A 25,568-nucleotide genomic window follows, 5' to 3' on the forward strand; every position below is an offset into this window, starting at 1 on the left:
TGTAATTTAGGATCACAGAAAACAATTCACACCAGATTACTCAATTTTTATTTCTAAAGGTTATGACAGAGTGTACGTGGCGTGATTAATTGGAAATATTAGATTCTTTTCCACATCCTCTCCACTAGTGGTTTCCATTGTTCTTCTCCGTCATAGGAGCATGAAAATGACGGAAGTACTGGTTGTGTCACATAACGGACAGCTGCGCCTGACAGATCCCTTGACTATAGGTGGGAGTCCGACTGCTGGGACACAAACCAATCCAAAAAAAAAAGCAGAGTTGTTCACTTGTTCTCATTTAGTCTTGGAAAGGGTATCACTTCGAGGTCATGTTGTTTTTGGCTTAGCTTACATTTAGATTTTTTCTTAGGCTAGGTCCACATATGTGTTGGAGGCTCCATTTGGGGCCGCTGTCACAGATATGGTTAAAAATTTAAGACAAAGTAGCCATTTGTAACAGTTATGTGCTGATCCAGCACTTTTTAGTTTTGCCGTTTCCTTTAACAGAGCAGAACAGAAAGAACGACACTGATGTGAACCCAGCCTGATCCGCAGGTCATTATCACAGAATGTGACGTTTATTGGCATAAATACATTTAAATATGTGCCATTAATTCATTTTCAGATTCCTTAATATTCAGTAAACAACTTACTCCTATGTCAGTCTTTTCTCATGTGGTCGGAAAACATGCTGGATGTGAGGTCTGTGTGTCCAGGATGATGGTGTCAATGACAGACACGCAAACTGCATGAAATTGAGGAATCTATGGGTCGTTCCCTTCACCTCTTGTAGTTGACATAAGCAGTGAGGAACTAAACATTAAATTTAAATCTCCTCTGACTTTACCTATTAAAAAGTATGGCGTTTGCAGCCTTCACATACAGTGGATATAAAAAGTCTACACGCCCCTGTTAAAATGTCAGGTTTCTGTGATGTAAAAAAATGAGACAAAAGATAAATCACTAGCTCTCATGTATCTGCAAAGCTTCATTCCTGTACAGATTTCATCTTCTAGAGCCAATTAGGTATCTCTTATTTCCTTGACCTGACAGACACTGACGCTGAGGAATTTTTGCTCACCCCCTGAAGAGAATGTGTGTGCTTTCCTGCCTACTGCATCTCTTCCCTCCCAGAATTCCAGAGGAGCATGTATGGCCTACAAGTCTCCTCACACTGATTAAGGTGCTATCTCCCTAAGGAGAGATAGTTCCACCCTTACCCGGACACAGGCCTCTCACACAGTTAAGTCAGTACTCTCTGCTCTACACTGATGAGGGGCAAATCACCCGAAACAGCTGTCTGCAGATGAGGTGCTGGCTTATTTTATATCCAAGTCATGTCTCAAGGCTTATTTTAAGAGCTGAACATTGACTTCTAGGATAGCTGCCTTACATCTGGTGGCATTAGAGGCAGAGCTTGTTAAGAGCTCATTTGCATCCCTTTCCTTCCTGCCTACTGACATTCTTAACCACCTCCGGACCGCTGTACGCACAGACGCGTCCTGGAGGTGGTTGATTCATTCCGAGTGGACGCATATACGCGTCATCTCGCGAGACGCGAGATTTCCTGTGAACGCGCGCACACAGGCGCGCGCGCTCACAGGAACGTAAGAGAGTTGATCTCCAGCCTGCCAGCGGCGATCGTTCGCTGGCAGGCTGGAGATGTGTTTTTTTTAACCCCTAACAGGTATATTAGACGCTGTTTTGATAACAGCGTCTAATATACCTGCTACCTGGTCCTCTGGTGGTCCCCTTTGTTTGGATCGACCACCAGAGGACACAGGTAGCTCAGTAAAGTAGCACCAAGCACCACTACACTACACCCCCCCCCCCCCCGTCACTTATTAACCCCTTATTAGCCCCTGATCACCCCATATAGACTCCCTGATCACCCCATATAGACTCCCTGATCACCCCATATAGACTCCCTGATCACCCCCCTGTCATTGATCACCCCCCTGTCATTGATCAACCCCCTGTAAAGCTCCATTCAGATGTCCGCATGATTTTTACGGATCCACTGATAGATGGATCGGATCCGCAAAACGCATCCGGACGTCTGAATGAAGCCTTACAGGGGCATGATCAATGACTGTGGTGATCACCCCATATAGACTCCCTGATCACCCCCCTGTCATTGATTACCCCCCTGTCATTGATCACCCCCCTGTAAAGCTCCATTCAGACGTCCGCATGATTTTTACGGATCCACTGATAGATGGATCGGATCCGCAAAACGCATACGGACGTCTGAATGAAGCCTTACACGGGCGTGATCAATGACTGTGGTTATCACCCCATATAGACTCCCTGATCACCCCCCTGTCATTGATCACCCCCCTGTCATTGATCACCCCCCCTGTCATTGATCACCCCCCCTGTCATTGATCACCCCCCCTGTCATTGATCACCCCCCCTGTCATTGATCACCCCCCCTGTCATTGATCACCCCCCTGTCATTGATCAACCCCCCTGTCATTGATCAACCCCCCTGTCATTGATCAACCCCCCTGTCATTGATCAACCCCCCTGTCATTGATCAACCCCCCTGTCATTGATCACCCCCCTGTAAGGCTCCATTCAGACATTTTTTTGGCCCAAGTTAGCGGAATTATTTTTTTTTCTTACAAAGTCTCATATTCCACTAACTTGTGACAAAAAATAAAATCTCACATGAGCTCACCATACCCCTCACGGAATCCAAATGCGTAAAATTTTTTAGACATTTATATTCCAGACTTCTTCTCACGCTTTAGGGCCCCTAGAATGCCAGGGCAGTATAAATACCCCACATGTGACCCCATTTCGGAAAAAAGACACCCCCAGGTATTCCGTGAGGGGCATATTGAGTCCATGAAAGATTGAAATTTTTGTCCCAAGTTAGCGGAACGGGAGACTTTGTGAGAAAAAAATAAAAAATATCAATTTCCGCTAACTTGTGCCAAAAAAAAAAAATTTCTATGAACTCGCCATGCCCCTCATTGAATACCTTGGGGTGTCTTCTTTCCAAAATGGGGTCACATGTGGGGTATTTATACTGCCCTGGCATTCTAGGGGCCCCAAAGCGTGAGAAGAAGTCTGGTATCCAAATGTCTAAAAATGCCCTCCTAAAAGGAATTTGGGCCCCTTTGCGCATCTAGGCTGCAAAAAAGTGTCACACATCTGGTATCGCCGTACTCAGGAGAAGTTGGGGAATGTGTTTTGGGGTGTCATTTTACATATACCCATGCTGGGTGAGAGAAATATCTTGGTCAAATGCCAACTTTGTATAAAAAAAATGGGAAAAGTTGTCTTTTGCCAAGATATTTCTCTCACCCAGCATGGGTATATGTAAAAAGACACCCCAAAACACATTCCCCAACTTCTCCCGAGTACGGAGATACCAGATGTGTGACACTTTTTTGCAGCCTAGGTGGGCAAAGGGGCCCATATTCCAAAGAGCACCTTTCGGATTTCACTGGTCATTTACCTACTTACCACACATTAGGGCCCCTGGAAAATGCCAGGGCAGTATAACTACCCCACAAGTGACCCCATTTTGGAAAGAAGACACCCCAAGGTATTCCGTGAGGGGCATGGCGAGTTCCTAGAATTTTTTATTTTTTGTCACAAGTTAGTGGAAAATGATGATTTTTTTTTTTTTTTTTTTTTTTCATACAAAGTCTCATATTCCACTAACTTGTGACAAAAAATAAAAACTTCCATGAACTCACTATGCCCATCAGCGAATACCTTGGGGTGTGTTCTTTCCAAAATGGGGTCACTTGTGGGGTAGTTATACTGCCCTGGCATTCTAGGGGCCCAAATGTGTGGTAAGGAGTTTGAAATCAAATTCTGTAAAAAATGACGAGTGAAATCCGAAAGGTGCTCTTTGGAATATGGGCCCCTTTGCCCACCTAGGCTGCAAAAAAGTGTCACACATCTGGTATCTCCGTATTCAGGAGAAGTTGGGGAATGTGTTTTGGGGTGTCTTTTTACATATACCCATGCTGGGTGAGAGAAATATCTTGGCAAAAGACAACTTTTCCCATTTTTTTATACAAAGTTGGCATTTGACCAAGATATTTATCTCACCCAGCATGGGTATATGTAAAATGACACCCCAAAACACATTCCCCAACTTCTACTGAATACGGAGATACCAGATGTGTGACACTTTTTTGCAGCCTAGGTGGGCAAAGGGGCCCACATTCCAAAGAGCACCTTTCGGATTTCACTTGTCATTTTTTACAGAATTTGATTTCAAACTCCTTACCACACATTTGGGCCCCTAGAATGCCAGGGCAGTATAACTACCCCACAAGTGACCCCATTTTGGAAAGAAGAGACCCCAAGGTATTTCGTGATGGGCATAGTGAGTTCATGGAAGTTTTTATTTTTTGTCACAAGTTAGTGGAATATGAGACTTTGTAAGAAAAAAAAAAAAAATCATCATTTTCCGCTAACTTGTGACAAAAAATAAAAAGTTCTATGAACTCACTATGCCCATCAGCGAATACCTTAGGGTGTGTACTTTCCGAAATGGGGTCATTTGTGGGGTGTTTGTACTGTCTGGGCATTGTAGAACCTCAGGAAACATGACAGGTGCTCAGAAAGTCAGAGCTGCTTCAAAAAGCGGAAATTCACATTTTTGTACCATAGTTTGTAAACGCTATAACTTTTACCCAAACCATTTTTTTTTTACCCAAACATTTTTTTTTTATCAAAGACATGTAGAACAATAAATTTAGAGCAAAATTTATATATGGATGTCGTTTTTTTTGCAAAATTTTACAACTGAAAGTGAAAAATGTCATTTTTTTGCAAAAAAATCGTTAAATTTCGATTAATAACAAAAAAAGTAAAAATGTCAGCAGCAATGAAATACCACCAAATGAAAGCTCTATTAGTGAGAAGAAAAGGAGGTAAAATTCATTTGGGTGGTAAGTTGCATGACCGAGCAATAAACGGTGAAAGTAGTGTAGGTCAGAAGTGTAAAAAGTGGCCTGGTCTTTCAGGGTGTTTAAGCACTGGGGGCTGAGGTGGTTAAACTGTGCAGTCTGTGTCATCTGCTCTCCCTGAAGACATGAATGCTTCTTCCACCTCGCATACTCACCGTAATGTGCAGGTACATGACACATGACCACTGCAGCACTGAGGATTTTGATTAACTACAGCAGTCGCATGCCAGATATCTGCACGTCACTGCTGTAATCTGATAAAACACAGCAGGCGAAGGTGTGAAGTTCTATGTCCAGTGCATTGAAAGGGAGTTGGCCATCAATATCTGATCGGTGGGTTTTCAACAACCTGAATCCCCGCTGATCAGCTATTCTTCATTGTGTAGTGGACAGAGGAGGTAACTGTAGTGCTGCTACCGTTCACACCACTTCACAGTTACCAGTTCTGTGCACTATACAATGATCAGAGCAGTATCATTGCAGAGGCATTGCTGACCTACTGCAGAACAGCTGATCGATGAAGGTACAGGGTGTCTGACCCCGGGCAATCATGATGGCCTATCTTGAGGCGAAACGTGCATTGGGTGTGGTGGGTGAGCCTTGCTGCAGCACTGGTTATGTAGTGGCCTTTAGGTATTTGTATTTTTGTGATATACAGTCGTGGCCAAAAGTTTTGAGAATGACAAATATTGGAAATTGGAAAAGTTGCTGCTTAAGTTTTTATAATAGCAATTTGCATATACTCCAGAATGTTATGAAGAGTGATCAGATGAATTGCATAGTCCTTCTTTGCCATGAAAATTAACTTAATCCCAAAAAAAACTTTCCACTGCATTTCATTGCTGTCATTAAAGGACCTGCTGAGCTCATTTCAGTAATCGTCTTGTTAACTCAGGTGAGAATGTTGACGAGCACAAGGCTGGAGATCATTATGTCAGGCTGATTGGGTTAAAATGGCAGACATGTTAAAAGGAGGGTAATGCTTGAAATCATTGTTCTTCCATTGTTAACCATTGTGACCTGCAAAGAAACGCATGCAGCCATCATTGCGTTGCATAAAAATGGCTTCACAGGCAAGGATATTGTGGCTACTAAGATTGCACCTCAATCAACAATTTATAGGATCATCAAGAACTTCACGGAAAGAGGTTCAATTCTTGTTAAGAAGGCTTTAGGGCGTCCAAGAAAGTCCAGCAAGCACCAGGATCGCCTCCTAAAGAGGATTCAGCTGCGGGATCGGAGTGCCACCAGTGCAGAGCTTGCTCAGGAATGGCAGGAGGCAGGTGTGAGCGCATCTGCACGCACAGTGAGGCGAAGACTTTTGGAAGATGGCCTGGTGTCAAGAAGGGCAGCAAAGAAGCCACTTCTCTCCAAAAAAAACATCAGGGACAGATTGATCTTCTGCAGAAAGTATGGTGAATGGACTGCTGAGGACTGGGGCAAAGTCATATTCTCTGATGAAGCCCATTTCCGATTGTTTGGGGCATCTGGAAAAAGGCTTGTCCGGAGAAGAAAAGGTGAGCGCTACCATCAGTCCTGTGTCATGCCAACAGTAAAGCATCCTGAGACCATTCATGTGTGGGGTTGCTTCTCATCCAATGGAGTGGGCTCACTCACAATTTTGCCCAAAAACACAGCCATGAATAAAGAATGGTACCAAAACACCCTCCAACAGCAACTTCTTCCAACAATCCAACAACAGTTTGGTGAAGAACAATGCATTTTCCAGCACGATGGAGCACCGTGCCATAAGGCAAAAGTGATAACTAAGTGGCTCGGGGACCAAAACGTTGACATTTTGGGTCCATGGCCTGGAAACTCCCCAGATCTTAATCCCATTGACAACTTGTGGTCAATCCTCAAGAGTCGGGTGGACAAACAAAAACCCACTAATTCTGACAAACTCCAAGAAGTGATTATAAAAAGAATGGGTTGCTATCAGTCAGGAATTGGCCCAGAAGTTGATTGAGAGCATGCCCAGTCGAATTGCAGAGGTCCTGAAAAAGAAGGGCCAACACTGCAAATACAGATTCTTTACATAAATGTCATGTAATTGTCGATAAAAGCCTTTGAAACGTATGAAGTGCGTGTAATTATATTTCACTACATCACAGAAACAACTGAAACAAAGATCTAAAAGCAGTTTAGCAGCAAACTTTGTGAAAACTAATATTTGTGTCATTCTCAAAACTTTTGGCCATGACTGTACATTGGCACTTGCGTGTACTACATTGCTGACTAGTAGGGTTGAGCGAACCCGAACTGTAAAGTACCGAACTTTACGATTTTTTTGACCCCGGACCCGAACATTTCAGTAAAAGTTTGGGTTTGCGTTCGGTGACTTATGGCGCTTTTTGAAAGGCTGCAGGGCTGCCAATCAACAAGCGTTTAACTCGTGTGCCCATAGAAGCTATCACAGCCATGCCTACTAATGGCATGACTGTGATTGGCCAGTGCAGCATGTGACCCAGCCTCTATATAAGCTGGAGTCACGTAGTGCCGCACGTCACTCCGCTCTTACTAGTGTAGGGATAGGATGCTGCTGATGTGAGGGAGAGAATAGGAAAGAATCTGATATCAGAACATGTTGCTAACTCTGCGATCTACAGCGATTTTTTTTTTGTGGGTGCAATGCAACATTTTTGTACCCTGCCCCGAGCCCAGTGACACAGAAAAATAAGTTATATCCGTCTGTTAGTTAGGTGGGCGTTGGCGGACATTTTGTGCAAATTCAGTGCACCAGCACTGCATATGTGCCAGGGACAATAATTTAAAGAGGACCTTTCACCTGAAAATGAAAGTTAAACTAAAGATATAGCCTTACTTACATGCCCCCGGTATTGCTTATTCAGTCATTCATTTTTCATTTAGTGCCTCCGTTTGTCCGCGCTGCCCCCCGGAATATTTGCCGCCATGTATGCTAATGACCCATTCGGCTCAACTGGGCGGGCCTTCAAAAGTTCTCCCGGGCGTGTCATTCTTCTCCCTGGCACGGAGCGCATCCAATTAGCGCAATCCGCTCTTAGCCAGGGAGAAGACTCTTCAGTTCTTGCGAGATTCGCGAGAACTGGAGCAATTTCATCCATGCGGATCCGGCGCCATCTCGCGAGAACTGGAGAAGAATGACACGCCCAGGAGAACTTTTGAAGGCCCGCCCAGTTGAGCCGAATGGGTCATTAGCATACAAGGCGGCAAATATTCCGGGGATCAGCGTGGAGAAACGGGGGCACTGATTGAAAAATGAATGACTGAATGAGCAATACCGGGGGCATGTAAGTAAGGCTATATCTTTAGTTTAACTTTCATTTTCAGGTGAAAGGTCCTCTTTAATCCTGTTTTTTTAGTTCAGTGGGCAACATATACCCATTTTTTAAGTGCACCTGCACATGTGCCAGGGGAAGGGAAAATAATATAGGTAATCCGTCTGAGTTCAGGGACCCAGGGGGTGACATAAGGCTACTTTCACACTTGTGTTAGGTGCGGATCCGTCTGGTATCTGCACAGACGGATCCGCACCTATAATGCAAACGCTTGCATCAGTTCAGAACGGATCCGTCTGCATAACAGCTTTTTCAGATCTGAGTTTTCACAATCGTGAAAACTCAGATCCGACAGTATAGTCTAACACAGAGGCGTATACTAAGAACTGTGTACATAACGGCCCCCTGCTGCCTGGCAGCACCCGATCTCTTAGGCTACTTTCACACTTGCGTTTGGGGTTCCGCTTGTGAGATCCGTTTGAGGGCTGCATCAGAATGCATCAGTTTGGCTCCGTTCCGCTCTGGAGGCGGATAATAAAACGCAGCTTGCAGCGTTTTGGTGTCCGCCTGGCCGTGCGGAGCCAAACGGATCCGTCCTGACTTCCAATGCAAGTCAATGGGGACGGATCCGTTTGACGTTGACACAATATGGTGCAATTGCAAACGGATCCGTCCCCCATTGACTTTCAATGTAAAGTCAGGAGTCCCTATTAATAACTCCGATCCGATGGCATTTCTCCAATCCGATGGTATATTTTAACTTGAAGCGTCCCCATCACCATGGGAACGCCTCTATGTTAGAATATACCATCGGATTTGAGTTAGATCGTGAAAACTCAGATCCGACAGTATATTCTAACAGAGAGGCGTTCCCATAGTGATGGGGACGCTTCAAGTTAGAATATACTAACAATGGTGTACATAACTGCCCCCTGCTGCCTGGCAGCACCCGATCTCTTACAGGGGGCTGTGATCCGCACAATTAACCCCTCAGGTGCCGCACCTGAGGGGTTAATTGTGCGTATCATAGCCCCCTGTAAGAGATCAGGTGCTGCCAGGCAGCAGGGGCCAGACCCCCCTCCCTCCCCAGTTTTAAATTAATTGGTGGCCAGTGCGGCCCCCCCCCCCCCCCCCCCCCAATATTAAATTCATTGGTGGCCAGTGCAGCCCCCCCCTCCCTCCCAAGTATTAAATTCATTGGTGGCCAGTGCGGCCCCCCTCCCTCCCCAGTATTAGTAACATAGTAACATAGTAACATAAGGCCGAAAAAAGACATTTGTCCATCCAGTTCGGCCTGTCATCCTGCAAGTTGATCCAGAGGAAGGCAAAAAAAAACCTGTGAGGTAGAAGCCAATTTTCCTCACTTTAGGGGAATAAAAAATTCCTTCCCGACTCCAATCAGGCAATCAGAATATCTCCCTGGATCAACGACCCCTCTCTAGTAGCTATATCCTGTAATATTATTACACTCCAGAAATACATCCAGGCCCCTCTTGAATTCCTTTATTGTACTCACCATCACCACCTCCTCAGGCAGAGAGTTCCATAGTCTCACTGCTCTTACCGTAAAGAATCCTTTTCTATGTTAGTGTACAAACCTTCTTTCCTCCAAACGCAGAGGATGTCCCCTCGTCACAGTCACAGGGATAAATAGATGATGGGATAGATCTCTGTACTGACCCCTGATATATTTATACATACATGAATTTAATACTGGGGAGGGAGGGAGGGCCGCACTGGCCACCAATGCCTTTAATACTGGGGAGGGAGGGAGGGGGGCCGCACTGGCCACCAATGCTTTAATACTGGGGAGGGAAGGGGACCTGGCCCCTGCTGCCTGGCAGCACCCGATCAGGGGACTAAGATCCGCACAATTAACCCCTCAGGTGCGGCACCTGAGGGGTTAATTGTGCGGCTCACAGCCCCCTGTAAATAGTCAAATTTTTTTTCTGTAAAGTACCCCAGTGCTGCATATGCGAGTGTAATCAATTCAGTAAATCCATCTGTTTCTGATTCTGGGGGGGACCAATTAATTTTTTTTTGCTAAAAAAGTACATTTGTGCCCTGCACTGCATTTGTGATAGTGAAAGAAAATCTGTTAAATCCATCTCTTTCATTTGTGGGTGAAAAAAATCATATCTTTTTTTTCCATAAAGTACCTTTGCGGCCTGCACTGCAAATCTGATAGTGAGATATAATCACTAAATCCATCTGTTTCACAGTGGGTGAAAAAAAAACACCTTTTCGGCCATTTTGGCCATAAAACTACCTTTTCGGCCTGCATTGCATTTGTGATAGTGAAAGAAAGTCAGTTAAATCCATCTGTTTCACTGTGGGTGAAAAAAAAAAAAAAAGTACCTTTGCGCTGCATTTTTGACAGTCCACTAAAACCGTTAAATACTACTGTTAAATTGTTGGTTTAAAAAAATTAAATAATAATAAAAAAGCACACTTTTTGTGCTAGATAGTACATTTGCGGCCTGCGCTGCATTTCTGATAGTGAAATATAATCAGTAAATACAACTGGGACATTGTGGGTGAAAAGAAAAACACTTTTTTGGGCCATAAAGTACCTTTGCAGCCTGCGCTGCATATCTGACAGCCAGACAAATAAATACAGTAAATCCATCTGTAGGATTGTGGGGTTACATTTCCACGGTTATCAGACAAGTCATTCACAAGTGGCTCGGAGGGTGGGTTTTCTGCACCAACATAGGCCAGGTACACAATTGTACAACCAGGGCACATGTGCAATACATCATTTTCACACCCCGAACACAGAAAGATAATTTATCTGTCTGTTCATTCTGTGGCTGACCTTCCTATAGCAATTTTTGGGTGGGCGAAATGCAACATCTAAAATAAATATTAATAATTTAATACTTAATCCGTCTGCTAGGTGGGCGACAAACCAATTTTTGTGTGAAGTACACCTGCACCTGCATATGTGCCAGGGACAATAATATAGTTAATCCGTCTGTGAGTTCAGGGGCTAACATATTTGCATTGTTGGCGGTTTTATACCCCTGCTCTACATAGCAGACAGGGAAATAATTAAAAAAAATGTGTTACATTGTTCGGTGACATCACCCTTTTTTGCCGTTTAATAACTCCCTGCTCTGCACAGGGACCGAAATTTCAAAAATTTGTCTGTTCCATTGGTGGGTGACATTAACTCATTTTTGCAGTTGAAAAACCCCTGCTCTGCATTGCTGACAGGGAACTAAATTTAGTAAAGACGTCTGTTACTTCGGTGGGTGACCGCAAAAAATGAGGAGAGCATCAAATAAGGGATATGGCCCTGGTCGGGGTGCTGCTGGTGTTGGTGGAGCTCCTGTTGCAGGGAGAGGACGTGGTTGATCTGTGCCAGCTACACGCACAAGTGAAACACCTTCCTTAGGTGCGAGTAGGCGACAGAACATTCAGCGTTATTTGGTAAGCCCGAATGCCGCTCTACGAATGGTGAGGCCAGAACAAGTACAGGCGATAGTAGATTGGGTTGCTGACAGTGCCTCCAGTTCCTTCACATTGTCTCCCACCCAATCTCCTGCTGAAGGATCAGAGTTGGCACCTGCAGCCCATGGCCATCAGTCTTTCACCTCACCCCCTTGCAAATCAGCCAAGCAGTCTGAGCCCCAAGTCATGCAGCAGTCTCTTCTGCTTTTTGATGACTCTGCTAGCAGGGTTTCCCAGGGCCATCCCCATAGCCCTGCCCCAGAAGTGGAAGAGATTGAGTGCACCGATGCCCAACAACTTATGTTTTAGGATGAGTACATGGGAGGACCATCGCAGCACGTCTCGGATGATGATGACGAAACACAGGTGCCAACTGCTGTGGCTTTCTGCAGTGTGTAGACCGACAAGGAGAGCAGGGGTGAAGACTGGGTGGAAAATGATGTGGAGGACGATGAAGTCCTCGACCCCACATGGAATCAAGGTCATGAGAGTGACCTGTGTAATTAGGAGGAAGAGGCGGTGGTCACACAGAGCCACCAGCACAGCAAAAGAGGAAGCAGGGTGCAAAAGCGGAGCGGCCGTCTCCTAGACAGTATGCCTGCTACTGCCCACCGTAGCAAGGGACTGAGCACACCAAAGCCAGCTCCAAGGAGTTCCCTGGTGTGGCAGTTCTTCAGACAACGCCACCACCTCGGTCACCAAGCATCTCCAAAATGTCCCATGGAAGCGTTCAGCTGTCTCTCTCACAAACACTGGAGCGAAAGAGGAAGTACCCCCGATCCCTGGCCCTGAATGCCAGCATTTCCAAATTCCTGGCCTTTGAAATGCTGTCATTTCGTCTGGTGGACACGTACAGTTTTAAGAATCTGATGGCGCTGGCTGTCCCACAGTACGTTGTGCCCAGCCGCCACTACTTTTCCAGGCGAGCCATCCCTTCCCTGCACAACCAAGTGGGGGACAAAAATCAGGTGTGCACTGCGCAACGCCATCTGTGGCAAGGTACACCCAACTACGGATTCGTGGACCAGTAAGCATGGTCAGGGCCGTTATATCTCCCTAACAGCACACTGGGTAAATGCAGTGGCTGCTGGGCCTGAGGCAGATAGCAGTTTGGCGCATGTCCTTCCACCACCGAGGAGTGCAGGGAGTTTCTCTTTGCCTCCTGTTGCTTCCTCCTCCTCCTACGCTTCCTCATCCTCTACCGCCTCCTCATCCGGTCAGCATAACACCTTCACCACCAACTTCAGCACAGCAAAAAGGAAACGACAGCAGGCAGTTTTGAAACTTATCTGTTTAGGTGACAAACCCCACACCGCGCAGGAGCTGTGGACGGGCATGGAACAGACCGATGAGTGGTTGGTGCCAGTGAGCCTCAAGCCTGGCCTGGTGGTGTGTGATAATGGGCGAAATCTCGTAGCAGCTCTGGGCCTAGTTGGTTTGACGCACATCCCTTGCCTGGCGCATGTGCTGAATTTAATTTAATAACTTGTCCCACATTTTTACCCGATCACATTTCAGCCATTGACCTCCCTTGGATGTGGTATCCCTTTCTCAGGCTCCCTCCCAGTTACCCGAGATCACCATGGTAGGCGCATAAAAGAACATCGAAAGTTGATAGGGAAGATATCCAATTGGATCGTGGACGTCACGGGGACATGCGATCAGGCAGGAGTTATCTAGAGTCAACAAAGTGGCAGCAGGGCCTCGTCTGTCTAACGTTTCCAAATCCAAAATACCCCAGTGACATTCACTGTAATTTTTTATTAATCATTCCAATAACAGGGCATCTTAAGAGTCCTGTATTGTTATTTATCGTCACTACTTCCCTGAGTCGGGAGTGGGTAATTGCCGTGCGCCCCCTCCTTTCCTTCGATTCTTCCGCTTTAATAACTTGTCCCACATTTCCACCCGATCAGATTTCAGCCATTGACCTCCCTTGGATGTGGTATCCCTTTCTCAGGCTTACTCTCTGGCATGGAACCCTGATCCCACATTACCAGTGATCACCATGGTCGGCGGATAAAAGAACATCGAAAGTTGATAGGGAAGATATCCAATTGGATCGTGGACGTCACAGGGACATGCGACATGGTGGAGCAGTATCTGTGCACACGCCTACACATACTGATGGGTCTGCCCTCTTCAACTTCTGGGTCTCCAAATTGGGCACATGGCCTGAGCTTGCCCTTTACGCCTTGGATGTGCTGGCCTGCCCTGCAGCCAGTGTATTGTCTTAATGTTTGTTTAGCACGGCAGGAGGGGGTTATCACAGACAAGCGCAGCAGTCTGTCCCCAGCCAATGTGGACAAGCTCACGTTCATTAAAATAAACCAGGCAGGGACCCCACAGGACTTGTCCGTACCTTGTGCAGAATAGACATGTATACCGGCCTCACTCAGCCATTGTTGTACTCCAGCGCACTTTCTCTTTGTTTTGTTTTTTATATTTCCCAATGTTTTGGGGTCTACCCAAATTTGAACAAAAAATAAATAAAATAAAATACAAAACAAAACCAAAAACCAGTGTTGGCTACCTCCTCCTCATCCACCGCCTCCTCCTCCTAGATCAAGATTATTATTTTTACGTATTTTATGTTATTTGAAGTCATTTCCCTATCCACATTTGTTTGCAGAGCACTTGCCATGCTCTTAACCACATTTTCTGCCTTTTGCAGCCCTCTAGCCCTTTCCATGACTTTTTTTAGAGCCATTTTAGTGCTCCAAAGTTCGGGTCCCCATTGACTTCAATGGGGTTCGGGGTCAAGTTGGGGTCCAGAACTTGAACTTTTTTGCGACATTCGGCCGAACCCGGAGAACCCGAACATCCAGGTGTCCGCTCAACTCTACTGACTAGTTGTTTTGCTACATGCCTGTATTCTGCATGCGGGCTCACCCTCCTTGTCTTTTATCTGTATCTAGTGTGGTATTACTATATACCACTTTTTAACATGGATTTTCAATAAAGATGGTAGTTTTATTGTGAAACTTTGCATCTAGTACCTTTTTGTTTTTGGTGATATGTTTTGGCTGGGTATGATTTGACCATGTATAACTAATTGAGATTTACTTATTGGTTTATAAGGACAGGCAATCAAAATTAAAACCCCAGACTTTAAGAAACAGAACCAGGCAGAATAAAATTTAATATTCACACTACTCCTGAAGAGAAAAGTTCCAGCTCTTTCAGCCCCTAACTTACACGATCAAGCATGGTCAAAACTGCTGAGAATTCCCTTTAGGCCTCTTTCACACGAGTGAGTTTTCTGTCAGGATGTGATGCGTGTAGTGTATGAACAGCATCCGGACTGAATCCTGACCCATTCATTTCAAGGGGTATGTGTTTTTCATGCATCATCTTTACATTCAGGAAAAATCCCAGCATGTTGTATATTGTGGGTTTTTCATGCAGTTCTGGTTCCATAGAAGTGAATGGGGCTTGTGTAAAAAGCGGAAGGCATTCGGATGCAATGTGTTTTTCACTGATTGTTGCAAGATGTACACTGAGGAACAGAAGTATTTGAACACCCTGCGATTTTGCAAGTTTTCCCATTGAGGGGTCTGAAATTCACATTGTAGGTGCATTCCCACTCAGAGACAGAATAAAAAATCAAAAAAAAAAAATATATGGAAATCCCATTGTATGATTTTTAAAGAATATATTTGTCTCGCACTGCTGAACATAAATATTTAGACCTTGCATGTATACCAGCAGAGCACGTGTCACAGATTTTATATTGTGGCCCAGGAGGTTATATCTCTAAATGGTACTCAAATGAATTATATGAAAACCTTTTATTTTCATTATTGTAAAACGTTGTCTGGGAGATTTTAAGGCCCCATGGACACGACAGTATCCATTTTGCCCTCCACAAATCGTAATACGGATATAAAAATATGGATGTGGCCGGTGTGCAGTCTGCATTTTATTTCCAGCCCCATTGTTTTCAAAGGGGCCGTGGTCCGCATTTTGCAGACATAGTCTATCTTTGGGCAGAATGGACATACGGATGCAGGTAGCACACAAATGATCCATGTGTACACAGTATGTCTGTTCCGCAAAAGGATAGAACATGTCCTATACTTGTCCACAAAATGCAGACCGCAGACCCATTGAAGTCAATGGATCCGCAAATATTTTGGATGCAGCATGGACTGCTAAAAGGATATGGGCGTGTGCATGGGGCCTAATAATGCTCTGTCCTTTTCACGGTCTACCAGGTATAGTGTTGCACATTCTGTAACAGCTGTGCACTATACAGCTCCTTTTATCCATTCAAATGAATGTGACAGAGCTATGTGCAAAGTTCAGGCACTACAGAAAATACAACACTGTGCCTGGTAATTAAGAGGTTACAGCCCCTTCAAACAGCTGATCAGCCATACACCCACTGATCTGATATTGATAGCCTATCTTAAAGGGGTTGTCCTCTTAACTATTGATGACCTATCCATAGGATAGATCATCAATAACAGCGGGGGTCAGAATCCTGGCACCGCCATCGATCAGATGTTTGAAGAGAAGACAGCGCACGTATGAGCGCTGTCTTCTCTGCTCTGTTTACCTGCTCGCCGAAGCAACTGAAGTGGTGAACAGGTGTACTTACAAGTATGGCATCCCTATTCACTTCTATGGGGCGGCTCTGTGGTATTCACTTGAACAGATGGAGCCATTCCATAGAAGTGAATGGGGAAGCCATACTTACACCTGCTTACCACTGCAATTGCTGCAGCAAGCAGGTAAACCAAGCAGAGAAGGCAGTGCTCATACGAGTGCAGCTTTCTCTTCAAACAGCAGATCAGCAGGGGTCTGACTCCCGGCACCTGAGGATAGATCATCAATAATAAAAAGCGGACAAACCCTTTAAGTCCTGGACAACGCCTTTAACCCCTTAATGCCAAATTACATACCAGTACAACATTTGCATTAAGGATATGTATAAAGAGCAGGCTCATGAGCTAAGCCCGCTGCATACAGGGCAGGTGCCAGATGCATAATACAGAAGACATTCATCTGCAATAACCAGGACCGAGAGAACTTCAGAGATCCAGCTAGCTGCAACAGAAATTGGCCAGATTACTGCCAGACCTCAATGCAGTCAATGGGGATCCATGGAATCTCAGAAGAAAGATGTGAAAAAAGCTGTGCCTGAGCCACGGCTTGACAGACAGCCTGTAAAAATCACAGTAGTTACAGTAAAATACAAAACACCCCTTTCCCAATTTTACTAATAAATAAAAATAAACAATCAAAAAAATTTACGGAATTTGCCGATTCCACAAATGTTTACACTATTAAAATATTATATTTTTCCTAGTGTGGTAAATGCCATAACTGGAAAAAAATAAGTATGTGCAATTCGTCATTTTTGGGTTATCTTGTTCCCCCCAATTTTTTTTTTTTACTAAAAGTGATTAAAAACTTGTATGTACCCCAAAATGGTACTAGTAAAAACTACAGCTTCTCCACAAAAAAAACCAAGCCCTTACAGAGCTCCATAGTGTCCCAATATGGCGATGCAAAGAATATTTTTATTCAAATTGACATCATAAAAACAATATGAGTTTGGTACCTCTGTAACCGTAGTTACCTGCAAAACAAAGTCATTATCAAATTTTTTGCGCATAATGAATGTTGTGACAAAACCCCAAAAAACTTTGCAGAATTCTGCATTTTTTTTTAACCCGACAAAGAATTTTTCCCCGTTTTCCAACACAACAAAAATTGTAGAATCTTCTAGTGGATCAGTTAAAGATTCTGTAAACCATTTGATATATAATTCTATATTATACAGTCGTGGCCAAAAGTTTTGAGAATTACATAAATATTGGAAATTGGAAAAGTTGCTGCTTAAGTTTTTATAATAGCAATTTGCATATACTCCAGAATGTTATGAAGAGTGATCAGATGAATTGCATAGTCCTTCTTTGCCATGAAAATTAACTTAATCCCAAAAAAAACTTTCCACTGCATTTCATTGCTGTCATTAAAGGACCTGCTGAGATCATTTCAGTAATCGTCTTGTTAACTCAGGTGAGAATGTTGACGAGCCCAAGGCTGGAGATCATTATGTCAGGCTGATTGGGTTAAAATGGCAGACTTGACATGTTAAAAGGAGGGTGATGCTTGAAATCATTGTTCTTCCATTGCTAACCATGGTGACCTGCAAAGAAACGTGTGCAGCCATCATTGCGTTGCATAAAAACGGCTTCACAGGCAAGGATATTGTGGCTACTAAGAATGCACCTCAATCAACAATTTATAGGATCATCAAGAACTTCAAGGAAAGAGGTTCAATTCTTGTTAAGAAGGCTTCAGGGCGTCCAAGAAAGTCCAGCAAGCGCCAGGATCGTCTCCTAAAGAGGATTCAGCTGCGGGATCGGAGTGCCACCAGTGCAGAGCTTGCTCAGGAATGGCAGCAGGCAGGTGTGAGCGCATCTGCACGCACAGTGAGGCGAAGACTTTTGGAAGATGGCCTGGTGTCAAGAAGGGCAGCAAAGAGGCCACTTCTCTCCAAAAAAAAACATCAGGGACAGATTGATCTTCTGCAGAAAGTATGGTGAATGGACTGCTGAGGACTGGGGCAAAGTCATATTCTCTGATGAAGCCTCTTTCCGATTGTTTGGGGCATCTGGAAAAAGGCTTGTCCGGAGAAGAAAAGGTGAGCGCTACCATCAGTCCTGTGTCATGCCAACAGTAAAGCATCCTGAGACCATTCATTTGTGGGGTTGCTTCTCATCCAAGGGAGTGGGCTCACTCACAATTTTGCCCAAAAACACAGCCATGAATAAAGAATGGTACCAGAACACCCTCCAACAGCAACTTCTTCCAACAATCCAACAACAGTTTGGTGAAGAACAATGCATTTTCCAGCACGATGGAGCACCGTGCCATAAGGCAAAAGTGATAACTAAGTGGCTCGGGGACCAAAACGTTGACATTTTGGGTCCATGGCCTGGAAACTCCCTAGATCTTAATCCCATTGAGAACTTGTGGTCAATCCTCAAGAGGCGGGTGGACAAACAAAAACCCACTAATTCTGACAAACTCCAAGAAGTTATTATGAAAGAATGGGTTGCTATCAGTCAGGAATTGGCCCACAAGTTGTTCGAGAGCATGCCCAGTCGAATTGCAGAGGTCCTGAAAAAGAAGGGCCAACACTGCAAATACTGACTCTTTGCATAAATGTCATGTAATTGTCGATAAAAGTCTTTGAAATGTATGAAGTGCGTGTAATTATATTTCCCTACATCACAGAAACAACTGAAACAAAGATCTAAAAGCAGTTTAGCAGCGAACTTTGTGAAAACGAATATTTGTGTCATTCTCAAAACTTTTGGCCACGACTGTACATTGTGGTAATTTAGTCCTTGCAATGGATGATGCCAGGTAAATAACGTAAGATATCTGAAGCTGGTGTGATCCTAGATTTCATTTTACGGTCCCATGGAAACGGTTAGGTACTGGAGAATAGCAGACAACTTTGTCTCTGTAGACCTAGAGATGGAAAGGTGTCATAGTCTGTATATTACTCCCGATCGCTAAAGTGGGTCATGTATCTTGACATAAAACTGGGAATCAGATGAACTCGATTTCCTGCACGAAGATGCCACTGTCCCCTTGAGCAACAACCAGACTCTACTAGAAAAAAAATAGCACTTTAGTGCAGAGAAGGTGACCATGCTGGAATCCACAAATGTGGTGTATGGAGCTTGGTCAAATCTGTTGCTCCACTCAAAACATTACGTTTCATTTCTGCACTAAAGGTTATTTTCACCAACACGTAATAAACTTTATTTTTCCTCACCTTTTTTACACTTCCTCGAACGAGTGGCAACTCTAAGATTGCTATATAAGGGGGACACATAAGATATTACAGTCAAAACTTGAGGGGCACTAATAACTTAAAGTGGATGTAAACCCAAACATTTTTTTTTTTTGTGATGTCACAATGTAGAGTACCCAGGCAGTACACACGCCACTCCAACATTAATACCCACCAGCACCAGCAGTACCCACACCAGCATTACCCACCAGCACCAGAGTGTGTGTACATTTATATATATATATCTATATTTATTTCGTTTTTTTAGTTGTATGATTAAAGTGGATGTAAACCCCCAAGTATGCAGTATAGCACCCTATAGTATACAGCACCACACAGTATGCAGTATAGCACCCTATAGTATACAGCACCCCACAGTATGCAGTATAGCACCCTATAGTATACAGCACCACACAGTATGCAGTATAGCACCCTATAGTATACAGCACCACACAGTATGCAGTATAGCACCCTATAGTATACAGCACCACACAGTATGCAGTATAGCACCCTATAGTATACAGCACCACACAGTATGCAGTATAGCACCCTATAGTATACAGCACCACACAGTATGCAGTATAGCACCCTATAGTATACAGCACCACACAGTATGCAGTATAGCACCCTATAGTATACAGCACCACACAGTATGCAGTATAGCACCCTATAGTATACAGCACCACACAGTATGCAGTATAGCACCCTATAGTATACAGCACCACACAGTATGCAGTATAGCACCCTATAGTATACAGCACCACACAGTATGCAGTATAGCACCCTATAGTATACAGCACCACACAGTATGCAGTATAGCACCCTATAGTATACAGCACCACACAGTATGCAGTTTAGCACCCCACACTATACAGTACCCCACAGTATATAGTAGAGCAGTATAGACCCCCACACTATACAGCACCCCAAACTATACACGATACAGCCCCCCACACTATACAGTACAGCACTCTACACTATACCGCACCCACAGTATACAGCCCCCCACACTATACAGTACAGCAGTATAGCACTCCCCCCACTATACAGCCCCCCCCCCCACACTATACAGGCCCCCCACACTATACAGGCCCCCCACACTATACAGCCCACCACACAGTATACAGGCCACCCCCCCCCCCCCCACACACAGTATACAGCCCACCACACAATATACAGCCCATTACACAATATATAGCCCACCACACAATATACAGCCCACCACACAGTATACAGGCCCCCACACAGTACACAGCACCCCACTATACAGTAGTTTACAGTATATTAAAATAACAACCCCATGTCACCTTTTTCTGATGTAATCTTTACACAGAAAAGCTCCACAGTTAACTTCTGCAACACTCCTGATAGGACCTGTGATGACTTCATAGCCATGTGACCAGTAATTGCTAGGTTACTGGTCACATGGTAATGATGTCATTAAGGTCCTAGATCAAAACTCATTAAGGTCCTAGAATTAAGATCATTAACACAGTACGATCATGATGCCTGTGTAGCCGACAGCCTGACACCCGGGGCAGTAGCTAGCAGGGCTCAAGAGGCAGCTGCCTTGGGCCCCCCCAGGAGCAACTGGGCCCAGGGCAGCTGCCCCTTTTGCCCCTTGGTAAAGACGGCCCTGGCGGCAACGCTGCTAAATGACGGTTGGGAAGTTGGCTGGTGGGTTCACTGGGCAGGCGGGCCCCCAGGCAAGTGGGGCCCCCGGGCAACTGCCCAGCGTGCCCATTCGAAAAGACGGCCCTGGATCCAGGTGCGTGGCTCGATTGAGCTGAGCAGGACTGGATGTGGTCCTATTCTGTTACAGTGGGCACTGGAGATGTGGGGAACCTACAAAACTGTGTGACCATTAACCATAGAGATTTTCAATTAACTGTCAATGGATAATGGGTAACAGCTGCAGCTCACAGGGAAGCACGACTTGGTTGTATCTCCAGCGCCTGCCTGGTAAGGCTTCTTGCACACGACCGCATGTATTTTGCGGTCTGCAAAAAAAGGATCTGCGAAAAATACAGATGACATCCGTGTGCATTCCGTATTTTGCGGAACGGAACATCTGGCCCCTAATAGAACAGTACTATCCTTGTCCGTAATGCGGACAATAATAGGACATGTTCTATTTTTTGCCTAACGGAAATACGGACATACGGAAACGGAATGCAGACGGAGTACCTTCCGTTCGTGTGCATGAGGCCTAAATTAGGAGGAACTGACACAGAAATAGATTTCTCTCTCACTAGGCAGGATCCAATGCCATACTATGCACCTAACATACAGCTTAAAAATACTAAATATAATATGCTCCCGAGTGTCCCTACATACAACAAGCACTGGGGGTGGGCTGCATCAATGGCTCTCTCTTGCGTACAAAAGTCACAAATTTTGTCGCAATGTGCAACTTAGATGAGACTTACTGGAAGGGGATTTGACTTTCAGGTCCCATCAGTTAGGGCTCATACAAACAACCATGGTTTGGGTCCACATTTGATTCGCTTTTATTGCGGATCGGCTGCGGATCCATTCACGTCAATGGGGGCTGCAAAAATTGCGGACAGCACTCTGTGTGCTGTCTGCATCCGCACGTCCATTACATCATAGAACATGTCCTATTTTTGTCTGCATTATGGACAAGGATAGGGCTGTTATTTGAGGGGCCGCTCCGCAAAATGCAGAATGCACATGGCCGGTATCCATGTTTTGCGGATCCGCCAACGGTCATGTGCATGAGGCCTTACTCCAATTTCTACCTTAAGCTATCTGAAGGTGGCTTCAGAAATCTAGTTTTCCACATACTTTTGGGCATATAGTGTATATTCAATTGAGATTTAGGGCTTGTTCACACAACCATGCCGTGTTGTGCGGTCCGGTCCTTTATAGATATGCCGCCTATTCTTGTATGCAAAACGGACAAGAATAGGACATGACTCATCATTTTTGGGGGCCCACGGAACGGAGCAACGGATGCGGACAGCACACGGAGTGCTGTCCGCATCTTTTGCGGGCCCATTGAAGTGAATGGGTCCACACATGAGCCGCAAAAAATGCGGCTTGGATGCGGAACCAAACCACGGTCATGTGAACGAGCACTTAGTCAGTGATATATTAGGGTATGGCAACAGGTGCAGGTTCCTGATGCAGTTTTAGAAACCAGGAATAAATTAAAAAAAGAAAAGTCATATTTGTCCTTTATCATTTCTCTCCTTTATGATCTACCTGATTTTGGCTTTCAAAACTGCATGCAGAAACCTGACCTTGTGGTTGTAGCCTTAGAGTCACTATCATTACATTTCCCCATCACATCTGACACTGGGTGTGGAGAGACGCAGGTACCACACTGGGCGGAACAGCTTCTGAGATAAACATACAACGCCCAAAGAGTCTTGTGCATTGACCATAAATAAAAGAGTCCACGCATTAGTGTCTCCTCAATCCTGATGTCAGATCTGGTGGGTGAAAACAAAACCATAGTAATGTCAGGAAACACGTAGCCAATGACAAATACAGTCAGGTCCATAAATATTGGGACATCAACACCATTCTAACATTTTTGACTCTATACACCACCACAATGGATATGAAATGAAGCCAACAAGATGTCCTTTTACTGCAGACTGTCAGCTTTAATTTAAGGGGAAATAACATCCAAAATCAGGTGAATGGTGTAGGAATTACAACAGTTTGCATATGTGCCTCCCATGTGTTAAATGACCAAAAGTAATGGGACAGAATAATCATAAATCAAACTTTCAATTTTTAATACTTGGTTGCAAATCCTTTGCAGTCAATTACAGCCTGAAGTCTGGAACGCATAGACATCACCAGACGCTGGGCTTCATCCCTGGTGAGGCTCTGCCAGGCCTCTACTGCAACGGTCTTCAGTTCCTGCTTGTTCTTGGGGCATTTTCCCTTCAGTTTTGTCTTCAGCAAGTGAAAGCATGCTCAATCGGATTCAGGTCAGGTGATTGACTTGGCCATTGCATAACCTTCCACTTCTTTCCCTTAAAAAACTCTTTGGTTGCTTTTGCAGTATGCTTTGGGTCATTGTCCATCTGCACTGTGAAGCGCCGTCCAATGAGTTCTGAAGCATTTGGCTGAATATGAGCAGATAATATTGCCCGAAACACTTCAGAATTCGTCCTGCTGCTTTTGTCAGCAGTCACATCATCAAAAAATACATAAGAACCAGTTCCATTGGCAGCCATACATGCCCACGCCATGACACTACCACCACCATGCTTCACTGATGAGGTGGTATGGTTAGGATCATGAGCAGTTCCTTTCCTTCTCCATACTCTTCTCTTCCCATCACTCTCGTACAAGTTGATCTTGGTTTCATCTGTCCATAGGATATTGTTCCAGAACTGTGAAGGCTTTTCTAGCTGTCGTTTGGCAAACTCTAATCTGGCCTTCCTGTTTTTGAGGCTCACCAATGTTTTACATCTTGTGATGAACCCTCTGTATTCACTCTGGTGAAGTCTTCTCTTGATTGTTGACTTTGACACACATACACCTACCTCATGGAGAGTGTTCTTGATCTGGCCAACTGTTGTGAAGGGTGTTTTCTTCACCAGGGAAAGAATTCTTTGGTCATCCACCACAGTTGTTTTCCGTGGTCTTCCGAGTTTTTTGGTGTTGCTGAGCTCACCGATGCGTTCCTTCTTTTTAAGAATGTTCCAAACAGTTGTTTTGGCCGCGCATAATGTTTTTGCTATCTGTCTGATGGGTTTGTTGTGTTTTTTCAGCCTAATGATGGCTTGCTTCACTGATAGTGACAGCTCTTTGGATCTCATCTTGAGAGTTGACAGCAACAGATTCCAAATGCAAATAGCACACTTGAAATTAACTCTAGACCTTTTATCTGCTCATTGTAATTGGGATAATGAGGGAATAACACACACCAGGCCATGGAACAGCTGAGAAGCCAATTGTCCCATTACTTTTGGTCCCTTAACAAGTGGGAGGCACATATGCAAACTGTTGTAATTCCTACACCGTTCACCTGATTTGGATGTAAATACCCTCAAATTAAAGCTGACAGTCTGCAGTTAAAGGACATCTTGTTTGTTTCATTTCAAATCCATTGTGGTGGTGTATAAAGCCAAAAATTGTAGAATTGTGCCGATGTCCCAATATTTATGGACCTGACTATGTATTCTGCTGCACAATTTGATGGGCTGCCTCCTGCTGCCAGCTACGTAGTAGGGCAGGGATCAGCAACCTTTGGCACTCCAGCTGTTGTTAAAACTCCCAGCATGCTCCTTTCACTTCTGTGGGAGTTCAGAGAACAGCCAAGCAAGTGTGCATGATGGGAAATGTAGTTTCACAACATCTGGAGTGCCGGGAGGTTGCCGATCCCTGTAGTAGGGCATTACCAATATGCCAATAACATTATGATCAGTGGAGGTCCAATCATGAGAACAAATGGACAGAGGCACCTTTAGCTTATGAAATGCACTGTGAGGCTGCCAACCACTGCCATGCGGGATACTGTAACACGGCTCCATTCATGTGGACCTGGTGGTGGTGTTTTTCCATGAACAGTGGATAGCTGGGAGCAGGGAAGGGGACGCAGCGGGCGTCCTACAGACAGACCCTCACTGACCAGAAAGAGATGGCACATGCCCACTATATGCCGTTATTACTGATCAATGGAGTTCCCCTAAAGTCTACAGTGTAAAATCCATCTCTGGCTGGACACACAAACCCAAAAAGAGGCGACTATGTAAGCAATGTGGGAGACTTCTCACCAGGGGAACTTCTGAAATCAGGATTTCTAGCATCTACGCTGCTGCATTTGTGCACATTTGAAAATCTGATACATGTTTTGTCTAGAGATGTTAGGACAGTTTTATAAAACTTGTAAATTCTACATTTAAACCTCTGTTTTTCTGAAAGTTAGACCATCCCCATGTGCAGCTATCAGTGACTGACAGCTATCTATGTATACACACTTACACAGAGAATGCTATCACTGATAACAGCTCCCCTGTGTACAGCTATCAGTGACAGCTATCTATGTATACACACTTACACAGAGAATGCTATCACTGATCTATCACTATCAATCACTGGTAA

General features: G+C 44.6%; 1 protein-coding gene across 2 annotated transcripts in view; it reads right to left on the reverse strand.

The window, feature by feature from the left end:
• The window catches only part of MINDY2 (MINDY lysine 48 deubiquitinase 2), a 105,014-nt gene that overhangs the window by 75,983 nt on the left and 3,463 nt on the right, over nt 1–25,568 (reverse strand). Inside the window, exon 1 of one of the 2 annotated variants that reach the window (XM_040413882.1) lies at nt 14,855–14,867. The exons of the other annotated variant lie outside the window; for it this stretch is intronic. Within the exon in view, the coding sequence (XP_040269816.1) occupies nt 14,855–14,866 (12 nt within the window). The 5' untranslated portion in view covers nt 14,867. Of the gene's footprint in view, nt 1–14,854; nt 14,868–25,568 lie in introns of those variants that run through there. 2 annotated transcript variants of the gene reach the window in all.

Source organism: Bufo bufo, chromosome 1 (assembly GCF_905171765.1).
Source record: "Bufo bufo chromosome 1, aBufBuf1.1, whole genome shotgun sequence".
NCBI classification, from domain to species: domain Eukaryota; kingdom Metazoa; phylum Chordata; class Amphibia; order Anura; family Bufonidae; genus Bufo; species Bufo bufo.